The sequence below is a fragment of the Polypterus senegalus genome, chromosome 6, assembly GCF_016835505.1.
Source record: "Polypterus senegalus isolate Bchr_013 chromosome 6, ASM1683550v1, whole genome shotgun sequence".
NCBI classification, from domain to species: Eukaryota; Metazoa; Chordata; class Cladistia; order Polypteriformes; family Polypteridae; genus Polypterus; species Polypterus senegalus.
In genome coordinates, this window is record NC_053159.1 from 159,185,845 (window position 1) to 159,198,973 (window position 13,129).

The 13,129-nt window shown below is 37.6% G+C and overlaps 1 protein-coding gene across 1 annotated transcript in view; it reads left to right on the forward strand.

Annotated features, from left to right (window-relative positions):
• Nucleotides 1–12,677, forward strand: part of kcnj3a (potassium inwardly rectifying channel subfamily J member 3a) — a 355,259-nt gene extending 342,582 nt beyond the window's left edge. Inside the window, exon 3 of the mRNA XM_039757434.1 lies at nt 8,214–12,677. Within this exon, the coding sequence (XP_039613368.1) occupies nt 8,214–8,797 (584 nt within the window). The 3' untranslated portion in view covers nt 8,798–12,677. The remainder of the gene's footprint in view (nt 1–8,213) is intronic.
• The last annotated feature ends 452 nt before the right edge of the window (nt 12,678–13,129 follow it).

Genomic DNA, 13,129 nt, shown 5'->3' on the forward strand with positions numbered 1-13,129 from the left:
AGAATGGAAAAAAGAATAAAAGTAAAAGATTAAGTGTTTATGAACTCGCCATACCTGTTAACCCTTTGACTCCATCAAGCAGCAAGTTTTTGGTTGTCACATACTGTAAAGGACATGTGTACTGTAAGGCTGGCACACAGTTGCTAATTGTGACATACAGTATACAGCAATTCCCAGTTTTGTAAATTGACAAGTTCTGGCTATGAGATTTGCAGTCATAGCTGACATGTCTGACATACCCAACAACTAGAAGTCTCATGAAGCATACACACAAACATTTTAAAATGGTTGCTTAGAAGTAAATTCTTTTCCTGCAGTAAAGTCTTCCCCGTTTAACAACTGTGCACTGAATAAAAAGCTTACCCTTTTTATGGACTGGCCATGGGAGCATCAACCCACTTAATACAACTGTGACTGCATCCCTGGAAACCATTGTGACTATAAGAAAGTGAATGTTGTCACAATTGTGTGTTTCCCCATGATAAAACTATAAACAATATATGCGAAAAGATATTAATAAAAAAAACAATACCATGAAAAGCACACACCCATAGAATTAGATGTGATTATAGTAAGAAGCAGGTTGTGGATATACGTCTAAATGGACTGTTCTGTAGTGTTGAGTAGTAGGTGTGTGCTGTTGTTTCAGGAATAGGGACCATACTTAACGAATAAAGAAATCAAAATATGAAGCCATTCCAAAACTTTAAACTTCCCCTGATGCAGTCCTGAGTTAATTCAGCCATAATTAGTGATTATGATGAAAGGGAACCCAGGTTAATAATAAAATGAAAATGTACTAAATACAAAAAGAATCTGTAATTAAATGATTAATACAACATTCAAAGGAAAAGAAAACAAGAAATTGATAATAGAATGATTCACAAGGAATAGTCATTAATTAAAAAAGAACCGAGTGACTTGTAAAAACAAGAACATGGCCTTGAAAGGACATTGAAACTACTGAACAATTAATGCCCATGAATCAAAATTAAAAGAAGAAAAGAAGTGACGTTTCTAAAATAAAGAAAATCACTCTAAGCAAAGTAAGAGAATTAAGTACTTCAGACCAGACAAGAAGATCTTAGATAACAGAATACTTTTCAAAGAAGACAATTTTACATAAAGAACATAAAAATACTTTGCATGAAAGCAAAACATTTGAGCCAAAGAAAATCTTAAACCTAAAACCAAAATTTGCTCGACTCAAAACGTAATAAATACTTGACTCAAAACAGTGGTGAAGACAATGTCTGAGCACTCCATTGCTGCGGTGCATTCGTTTGTATCTGCTAATCCCTCCACTTTGAGCTAAATTAGAGACCCCACCTGATAATAAAATGATAAGTGGAGGCCATGCCCACCCTTAGCCTGGATTTCTAAAGAAGAAGGAAGAAATGCCAAATATACACAAAATGGAGGAGACCTCAATGGGACTCATGTCAGACTGTGACAGTTGCTTATCGTTGGGTTCTTCTGAGCCAGAGTTCATATTGCCTTTGTGTATTATTCTCTACTTATATTTGGCAGAGAATGTGCTGATTGTTTATGCAATACATCTGCATTTTTCCATCATACAGATGGTACAAGTGTTCATCAGTTTTCCATGCACCATCCCCAGCACCTAAATTTGTATAATTTCTCCTTCAAGCAGCTGTGACAGTGTTTTAACTAACGTCTCGTAGTATTTCTTTTGGTGTTGCTTCCCAAACACATTCAGGATTGGTCAATTGATGACTTACAGTGGCCCACGATCAATGAGTGCAGGTATGCATGAAAGTAATTAAGTTCACATTCTTAATGCTTACTTACAGAGTAGTCAAAGGGTCAGCACCCATATATGTGAAGAAATGTATGAGATCCTAATGTCCTTCTCACCCACTCAGGTCTGTTGAAAGGCGTCTGAGGATGCCACCTCTGCTGGGTATCAAATCTCAAACGTGACTCTTTTTGTGCGTAGCTTTTAGCTGGTGCATTGACCTCCAATCGAAATTCTGACTCCTTTAAAGTGTTAAAAAGTGTTTGAAGACTCTCTGAGTTTTTGTCTAATTAATAATGGCCTTGAAATTGTAACTAAGTTTAATTTTCCTCTGAGCTCTTCACTTGTGATGGTCAATTTTGTAAATGTGTCCTGTTCCCAAAACTGGTGTTTAATCGATTATGTTAATTTCTTTTGTAAGTTACTTTGGATTAAAGTGTCTTCTAAGCAAATAAATATAAATGTAATTTACAGTACAATTGGCTGTCCAGAATTGTTTTTTTTTTTTTTTACCAGTGCTTTGGGGTTGGACTGTCCAACAATCATGAACTGGATTAAGCAGATTCAAAAATTCAGGGTGGCTCAGGGACACAGGAAATTTTCAATTGACATTCAGTGCACGAGTAAACACATCACAAAATACATTTAATGATGAAATGTGTTGTACAGGATAAGCAATTAATGATGGTAATCAATATTCATTCAATATTCATTTTATATTTTGAAGAAAACATCATCAAGGTGTTGTCCATTTCTCCATACAAATTCTGACAGCCTGTTGTGGAAATTCTGTATTGTTCGGCATAACGTGTCAAGAGAAATGCCAGCGATTTCCTCTTTACTCCTTCTTTTTAGTTCAGCAATGGTTGCAGGACGTGTGCAGAACACTTGGCTTTTACTGTAAGATGTCCCCACAGAAAAAAATCACAAACAGTGAGATCTGGGGATCTCAGAGGTCAGGGAATGTCACATGCTTTCCAAACAGTCGTCGAATACCTGCCATCGATTGTGTGGCAGTATGTGAAGTGGCTCCACCTAGGGAGTTCTTTTCTTATGAAATTATACACCCATGTTGTAATTATATGAGCAGACAAGACATGATCTTGACGTCCTAACTGGTAATGATGCCAAAATTCCCTTAGCACAGCAGTCACACTGTCACCATTCTTATTAAAGGCTTTCATTGCGAACGCTCATTGTGCATCATTCCACTGCTCCATTATAACTAATGGCAAGGGGTTCTAGACGAGGATGTGTTGGTCTCAAACAACTGCCGACACCTCAGGGTCGCCAACACCTAATTCCAAAATTTCCTGTTTCTCTGTGCCACCCTGTATAAAGAGGGTTGGATGAATTAGACAGAGTAGAGATGATTTAGACTAGGCTCACATTGATGCATTTGTGCAGGGGTTGTCTGCATCACCAAGAACGAAAAAAGTATCAAATCGGATACATATGCAGTATAGCACCACGGATGAAAGTGACTCAAGTCTGATTTGAAGGAATTGGAGTTTATGTGTCCACACAGCCCTGAAAACAACAGATTTGTGTCACATTAAGACAAAAAAAAAATCGGCTTTGAGTCACTTCAGCCTGGTAATGTGAACGTAGCAAGACAAGTTCAACCATTCCCTGTCCAATCGCGAATCTAGGTCATACTCAGGCAACTCTATTTTAGCAACACTTGTGACAATGGAAGTCTTAACCATATGACCTGGGATGCATCCTTACACTTCTCAAGGAAATCCATTACATCAGTTGTTTATTACAGTTTTCCCCACTGACTGAGAAACCTGAATTACCTAATTGACAGCCATCCTGCACCTTTTTCCAACCATTCAGCAAAATTAATACCATTATAATGAGAGCACATAATGATTCTAAGAAAGAAATCTTCTCTGCTGGCATCTGCCAGATTGCAAGTTAACAAACACCTTCATACAAATTTAATCAGGAAATGCTGCTGAATTCAGCAGATTCTCCTTTTCAGCAGTTGTGTTGCCATTCCGTCTGCCCCTCCTTGTGAAGTGCACACCGTCCATCTGCGGCAGTTACATTATGCATTACATCTTCTGAGTTTCAACATTCATATTTTGTTTCATTTCACTTCACCCTGTTTTAAATCAGTTACAGTATAAAACCAGTAAATGTGGTTGTGTTACACCTAAGTGGATACCCACAAATTAAATTGTTGGACACTAACATCCATTGACATAGGCTGTGGATTTTATGGAAGATCAGCAGTGTTTCCTTTATAACCTTTATTATGGGCTGTTTCTGTATACATTTGAGAAAGGCAGCATGACACTCCTTAGCTCTTTAAGAAGCCTGTTGTTAACCTGGTACCAGATTTGAAACATTTTGCTAAGTCCAGTTTATTAAGAAACATATTCAGTGCACTTTGTTATTTACAATACAGTTTTTTTTGTTTGACTGTACTTTTTTGGCAGTTTTATTTTAAAGTCTTTAAAATGGATTTGTGTGTCATTGCCAGAAAAAAATGAGCTATGCTGTCTATGGTATTATCGTTTTTTGAGCTTATTTTTTGTCACGTTGGCCATGGGTTGGAGCACATATAATTTTTCCCAACTATAGAAGTAGGCCATCACTATAATATGATCATCATCTCTTCTGAACTATATGGTTGTATTCACTGATTAAACATTTTATATGTTTTTCCTCATTTGTATATGTTTTTCAAATTGCTTTTCCATTTGGAGTCCAAGCATTTTTTTCACGTATAAAAGAATGTTCCACCCAATAATAGTATCTTTTTTTATATGTTACTTACCCCATGTAGATTGTAGGGATGGTGGAGAAAATATTTTTTATCTCATGTTTTCGTGCAGAATTAGGGAAAAAAACTTTATGAAGTAATACAACCTAATGGCAACATGTGCCGTACAATGGCAAACGATGTGAAAAATATCCATAGAGACGTGTGCTGTAGATTCAAAAGCATAGCATTATGGGAATACATTTTCCAGATAACATTGTGCAGTGTTTTCCCAGAAGTAAACATTAATAATGTTTTAGCAAACGTGCATGCATTTTATACCTTTTGAAGGTACAACTGGATTCCTCCCACAGTCCAAAGACATGCAGGTTCAGTGCATTGTTGATCTTAAATTGTCCCTAATGTGTGCTTGGTGAGTGTGTGTGTGTGTGTGTGTGTGTGCGTGCGCGCCCTGTAGTGGGCTTGCGCCCTCCCAGGGATTTGTTCCTGACCTTCGCCCTGTGCTGGATGGGATTGGCTCCAGCTGACCCCCGGGACCCTGGATATAGCTGATTGGACAATGACTGACTGACTGACTTGATAAGAGATACTGGATTATGCAACATGAGTAACGTGAGAACTTTTTTATTTTATCCATGAATGTTTTTCACATTATTTGCTGTTGTACACCATAGGTCACCATTAGCTTAAATTTTATCATAAACTTAATTTCTCTCATTCTGCATGAAATCATGAGATTATTTGCTCAGTAATCACTACAAACTACACAGAGTAAGTAACATATAAAAACGAACCATTTTCGGGTAGAGAATTCCTTTAAAGTAGTCAAATATTAAGGAATGTGCTTTGCAAGAATTAACGCATTACCAAGCAACACAGTGGTCACACTGATGACTCGCACTTTGTATTAATTCTTTTACAATTCTTTTCAGCATTGCTTCTTTTAGATAACTTCTGCAAGAAAAAAAAGAATGTTCAGTATAGCAGGCTGATATAAGCAGAAGTGTTTTTTGAACATATTTTATATGCACATATGTTACTGCTTCTCTTGTGACCTGCTGATTCATACTGACTTACATTTATAACCCGGTGGTATATTGCTTTCTGACCTCCAAGTGTCTTCAAACGGCATGTTTGAATATTTATAAGAAACTTTTACTTCCAGTCCAGAGGCACAACCTTTGTATGGTATGGAAATGGCATGCAGTATGGAAGGGTTTGATAAAACTGCAAGGGAGAAAAGTGACACCTGTGATTTACTGTTTATGTATTCATAAATATATTTTCTCATCCCAGTTATTCCAATACAGGGTCACGTGGATTTACCAAAAAAAATATCAAGTAAGGCAGAATCCCAAAATGAGTTTTACAGTATTGTCAGTTGCAATGTTATGTGGAGTTAGTGGTGGTGTGTTAGTGCCTTATCACTAAGGTTTCAAGATTAAATTTGATTTCTGCCTCATATTATAACTGATCAAATCATTTAACCTGTTGTGAGAGATGGCCAGCAGTTTATCCCGGCCAGCACCCCCAGGCCGCTAGATGGAGTCCTCCCTGCAGCATGGTGGTGCCCCGAATGCCCGCAAGGCATCATGGGAGATGGAGTGCGACTTCACAGCCCTGCTGTGTGCCGTGGGTGCCATCGGAGGATGCTGCTGGGGGACAAGGGGTTTCCTATTTTCCCTATAGCCCGGAAGTACTCCCTAGTCATGGGGATGAAAGAACTGAAGTACTTCCGGGCTGAAGAAAAATAAGAGTTTTTATCTGACCCGGAAGTGCTATGGAATCACATGGACAGAAGGACAGAAGCACTTCCGGGTCGAGCACTATTTAAAGGACTGTGGGAAACCCAGCAGACTGAGCCGGAGTTGGGAGGGAGTGTGACAGAGCTGCTGGGTGGAGAGGAGGATTGATTTATTGTTGATTTATTATTGTATATTTTGGAGGTGGAGGTGCTTTGTGCACGTTATAGAAGAAATTAAAAATATTTCTGGGACTTTTACCTGGTGTCTGGACGTGTTGTCTGCGGATTTGGAAGAGCAACAGCGACCCCTAGTGTCACACTGTTCTCTTCATGTTTGAACTTATAACTTTAAAACTTGCATTGTAGTGCATATGTTTTGTTTTTATTAATTGAAAAAAACGCATTAAAGTAAAAGTTTACCAGCAACGATGCCCCCCATGGCACCCTCACCCCCAAAAATTGCCCTGTAAAAACAGTTCAATATCAATTTAAAAACTGCTGGTGCCCACATAGACTGCCAAGAGAGACCAGACAGACACAGTGAGGCCCACCAGAGAAAGGGAATAAGAAAAGGGGAGAATTAGGAATTAAGGTTAGTGGCTGTGACACAGATCTCTGGCAGGTCAGCTCCAAACCAAGCGCACAGCAGCTTGCCACTTCTTTAAATTGGAACCATCTGATGCATTGATCCGCACCACCAAAAGTTCAAGTAGGGTTAGATTAAAGAAAGAGGATTTCTAGAAGTTTACAAAACTTGAGTCAGGAGATTTCCAGTGAGAAGCTAAAATGAGTGTAGCAGAGACAGAATAACCTCTGCTGGATACAAGTCAAGGTAAGAGAAGAGGGGTCCAGAAGAAGTAATACATCAAGCCAATGGGGAATATTAACAGAAAAAATATTAGATAGACAGTTGGAAACACTCGTCCAAAATATAGAAACTGGGGGGAAGTCACAAAACATATGGAGAGGAGTTCAAAGGGCATTTGAAAGGCACAGGTGGGAGATGGGATAAGCAGTTTTCTAAGGGTTGGGGTACAAACAATTTGCAAATTTAATATGCTGGTAATTGGGTTTTTTGGAGGAATCTGCAAATTTAATATTCTAGTAATTGGGGGTTTTGGAGGATGAGGAAATATAGTTAAGGAAATTATTTCACAAAATGGGAACAGAAAAACAAGGTCATGTGGCCAAACTGAAAGTAAAGGTAGAGGTCCAGCAGATGTCTTACTCAGACTTGCATATAAAGGTGATACTGGCTGTAATTTTGGAGATAGTAAGCTGGAAAATTTATAAAGGGGTGGAAAGGCAGTGCAGAAGAAAATGGGACCCTGTTTACCTTAAGGATTGACCTGATTTGAAGGTAGAATAAGAAAGAGGAAAACACAAAACCCGGTCCTGAGTAATTAGAACATTCTGAATCCATTTTCCTTATAATTATAACCAAGCATCTCAATTCCCCAATCATCCCATGGCTGAAAAGAGATGGCCCTGCCACCAATACCAGTTGGATGTATAATTGTGCCAAACTGGAGTTGTGTCAAGATGTTTCTCCACCTTTCGCCAAATCTGCAGAGCATAAATGACTAAAGGACTTAAAGGAAAGAGGCACAACTTCAGCTTCATTGCAATCTGGGATAATGTTTGGCATGAAATGCTCTATATAATGTGACCTTTGTTTGATTAGTGTGCAATTTACCTTTAATTACTCATTGCTTATGTAATGGCAACTGAACTGATAAATCACGTTTTCATGTCTGCGACAGCTTCTTCTCTCAGCTAGTGTGAAATAAATAGGCAGACATGGATATTGCTGTTGTATAAAAAGCCAGTAGGAGACGATCAATAACAAAAGGGATCTAAACCTATTGGTACAGAGTATGAAAGTTGAATGTCATTAGTAAAGCACTATTTTAAAGTTCTTTTGTATATTTTTTTACTGTTTACACTAAAGGTGTCTTTATGGTCTTTTACAGGGATGACCTGTCAGGCAAGGACCTCCTATACTGAAGATGAAGTTCTCTGGGGCCATCGTTTCTTTCCTGTTATTTCCCTGGAAGAAGGCTTCTTCAAAGTTGACTACTCTCAGTTTCATGCAACATTTGAGGTTCCCACACCTCCGTACAGTGTGAAAGAGCAGGAGGAAATGCTTCTTATGTCTTCACCTTTAATGGCACCATCTTTAAGCAACAGTGGAGATAGGAATAACTCAATGGACTGCTTGGATACCATTGAGGATACCAGTACTAAATTGCCGTCAAAACTTCAAAAGATCACAGGAAGGGAAGACCTTCCCAGGAAGTTGTTGCGAATGAGTTCTACAGCATCCGAAAAAGCCTATAGCCTGGGGGATTTGCCCTTGAAACTTCAGAGAATCAGCTCTGTCCCAGGAAACTCGGAGGAGAAACTGGTGTCAAAGACCACTAAGATAAACTCTGACCCCATGAGCCAATCAGTTGCAGATTTGCCACCTAAACTGCAAAAACTTGCAGGTGGAGGAAGGATGGATGGGCATCTTCCTCCAAAACTGAGAAAAATGAATTCAGACCGATTTACATAACTAAAATCTCCCTTTTTTAAATTTGTTTTCTTTTTTTTTTCCTCATGGCACTATTTTAAAATTTGAACAGAAGGACAAGTTTCTGAAATTTGAGAAAAGATAAAAGAAAATATATATTTATTATTTACAAAGTAGCAGAAAATAAATAGCTCAACATGCATTCTAGTCTGTAAGTATAAAAGCTTTGATAAAAAAGACCTCAGATATTTTTCAGGTCACTGTAATATTAGCATATACTGGCATGTAAGAATCATAATCGGCATGTAATACTGCATATACTTTTTGGCATGGTATTTATATTACAATGTTTATTTTGTGAAACAAAATGAAACCTTAAGGAGCCAAATTGTGCTCTCAGCCTCTCGTAAAGCAAAGTCTTTTAGGAGATGTGTGGATATGCTAAAGTAACGAGTTACTTTTAAATTATGTTGTTTTATGTATGATAGTGGTTCTAAATTAATATTTTTGAATGCATGTCTTGCTTTTGGAAGTAGAGAAGAGAGCTATTGGAGCCAAATGTTAAGCCTTAACTTATATAACCTAATTTTGGAAAGTTTTGTTTTGTTAAAATTTGCTGTTTACTATTTGGTCTTTAAGAGTTTCATATTTTATCTTGTGGCAGAGCTGTTACATGTTAGGGCTGGGCAAAAGCATACTTTTTATAACTTAATAGTATTGTAATAAAATTAATCCTACCTACCACCCCTTAGCATTCAATCCGTTACAAAAAAGAAAAATAAAAATTGGCCTTTTCTAGTTTTTACTAGATTGACATATTCAAAGCCCTTGTACATTTAACACCACATTCATACAAAAAATCTGCATAATCAAAGCTAAAGCAATAACTACATTATATTTTTACAGAGTAAATGCTTTAATGAGTTGAATAGCCTTACACCATAGTCAGAAGTCTTATAAAGTTTGTCTATTATTTTGTAAATTCTGAACCAATCACTTTTTATATTGTACATTATAAGCATCATTTCAAGGCATTTCATGAAGTACAACTGCATTTGTATATGCATAGAGTACACACAAGAACACACACAATTGTTTATTGTGTTTTATATTACCAGAAAATCCAAATATAAAGGCAAACTCCTACAGTAATCTTGGATTTTTCTGACCCATTGATTGGTGATAACATGCTAATCATGTGACCACAGTATACTTTATACCGTGGGAGTACACCAATAGCCACTGAAACTGGGGGACCGAGGGTGCTCTGGGTAGCGACCAAATGAGTGAGATTGCAGGTTTAAGTGATTATAAAGAGGTCCCTGAGCAGGGTTGTTGAGCTCACGCTTTGTAATAAAGTCAGGAGCTCTACAGTATTCAGTAGACCTTGGGGTAAAACCACTGCTTTGTAAGTAATTAGGGCATGAATTCATGTTGACCTTTGGGAACGTACAGTAGATGGGGGCTATGGGGAGAACACCAGGATGCACACTAGACTGATTATATGTCTTGATTTACCTGAGAGCATCTGGGAATTCTCTCGGGATTCGGATGGGCTGGTCAGTCCGGCTTGATATGCTGCCATCATGGCCCTCAACACAGTAGCACAGTAAAATAATGATGAATATGCCCACCTCACCATCCATTATAATGATGCACAATCCATTTACATTCCCAAGCAAAAAAAACTTCAGGAAGGACAATCCTTGACTAGTACTGTTTGCATACTCAAAATGGCAAGGCCACTTTGAACTGAAAAATTATTAATTGAGCCCATCTTGTCTCCAAGTGCTAAGAAAAAGGGAATGCAGCACCCACAACCAAACTCAACTTAATGTTCTCTCTTCTACTCTGTTAAAGACCACAGTAGTATTGTAAATGGCTTCCTTCTTATTCCCTGTGCTAACCACATTAGATTAGTTCCAAATCCATGACATGAACCCACATTCTCCGTGAGTCTCTTCTTCTTTAGCGGGATGTGCAAAAACAGGTAATTATTCTATTTTGAGAGTAGGAACATTTTTTTAGACATTATTTTTGCTTTTGATAGTATGTTGCGAGACACCGCTGCATCTCCTACAGATGGCTCGCACTGGGCTACCATTAAAGTAGATAAAAATAAAGTGAAATAAGTTGTATAATTACAGTTAATTGTGGTAACCCACAACTGTGAGTGATCATCAGAATTTAGGAGTACAAAAGGACATTAACTATTGGAATGTTTCACTTGCTGTAACCTATTCATTGTCAAGTTTCTTTTATAAAATAGTAAAAAGAAAGAAATACAATTGTCACATACCTTTTTAAGTTTTAAAAAATAGCCCCTGTAATTCTTTTCTCAAAGGCTAACTGCAAAATTAAATTGCTCAGATTGGGTGATTTAGTTAAGTTAATGTTTGAACAAATGTCTAATCAGGCTATTTGGTTGTCCAGAATAAAATCAAAGATATTGACAATTTTCAAACAATGAAGCACTTCCAATTTTCTTGGGAGTCCAGTAAATAGCTATTGTATGTTCTTTTGCTTGTTTTTTTTTATCTCTGGAAGTTTAGAAATTTTTCATTTGTCTGAAACTCATCTATATAAACAAAACGCATGTATGTCTCCAATTATGATAAATTGCCTGGAAAAAATTGAATAGCCGACCAACGAGGATGCATTTTGTGAACAAGCTGTTTATGTAGTAAACATCAGATCCCAGTAACGTATATAAAACTCCAATATAACTGACTTTCTGCTAGAGTACTTCAACATAAGGTAGAAAATGAAGAATAATGGCAGAAAACAAAGAAAATCATTCAGTGATACACAAGCCAAACCCCACATGTTATCATAGAAGATTTAGTAGATGAGGGTAAATAATTTAAAAAATAAGAATACTTATATGAAATAAATGATGATAGATGCCCATTCAATGAAGCCAAAGGTCTTTAAACATATGCACCTCATCTAATTGAGCATTTTAAGAATATCATTGCTTCAATATCCAGTAAAAGTTCAAAGGCTGCTAATGACAAAAGCTACTGTACCATGTATAGCTAAACATGTTATTTGAAAAATCGTGAAATAAAATTCTTAAGAGGACAACTGAAATTATAATGATCATTTTTATATCTAGAGGGTAGTGCTGCTGCCTCACACATCCAGCGCTCCATACCTGGCCCAGTGGTTTCTGCATTATCTCCTGTGTCTGCTTAGGTTTCCTCCAAGTCCTCCAAGTGTTACTCCCACATTCCCAAAAGTTTGCTGCTTGGGTTGACTGGCTTTTCCAAATTGGACCAGTATAACTGCATGCATGATCTGTCAACAGCTATTTTCCACCTAATCCCTGGCCCTGCATGATCCTGAAATAAATCAAAACAATTTTGAGAATGAGAAAAAAAAAAAAAAATTTGGATCCTCTTTTCATATAAATATAGCTGGTTTGATGTTCTGTTGGATAATCTGCTGTTTTTCTTCTTGGCCTCTCAAATCCTTCTTAACAATTGTTGCCAGTATGTCATACTGTCACATTCAAATGGTAGCACTTTGGAGTTACCACTCAGGCACACAAGGACCAGCAATGTAGCTCCGTTCCCAACTCAAACATTTAGTATGGCTGATCAGTTCTCTGTAAACCACATTACAGGTGGGCCTTGGTGGATGCTCATGCATTCCAGTGCCACATTGAACATAACTAGTTATCACCCTTTTACAGGAAGCACAATGTCTGGCTTGGTAGTGGTGACCTGGAGTGTAATGGACATGAATAACTGATTTTCCTGACATGGATTTCACCTAACTTGAAGCACTGCTTCTGAGCACAACCATTTTTTTTGACAGTGTGTTTTCATTACTTGATTCTATAAAAAAAGCATTTGTTGCCTAGCCGTCATAATGGCATTTACCGTAACAAGCATTAATGCAGTTTAAGATATTTCAAAGTTACACCCACATGGGTAGAACTGCAGAGGCTGATAAATGTCTGAAAAGCACATCTCTCCTCTGTGCAGTCAGTCAGTGTGTGACTTTGAGCTGCTGCAGCTGCTGCTGGAGCTGTTGGTAAATGAATCATCTACATTTCATCAGGCTAGAAAAGAAGGCCAGTAGATGAAAAAAGAAAAGAGTCCTAATAATGTATTTTTAATGCAGGGGCATCGTATGAACTGATCAGAGCATTGCAGACATTTTTCCGCTACCAATTAATTTGACTTCTCATGCAGGATCAAATGTTCCTGCTTTTAAGACTTTAACCATGTGTAATTTTAAATTATTGACATTGTGCCTATTAACTGCCCCGAGTTCTCAAACTTTGGAGCCTTGTGGGGGTTGCATGTAATATGTCATTTTTGAAAGATAAATGCACCGCGGCACAGATAAACAATTTTGTCTACA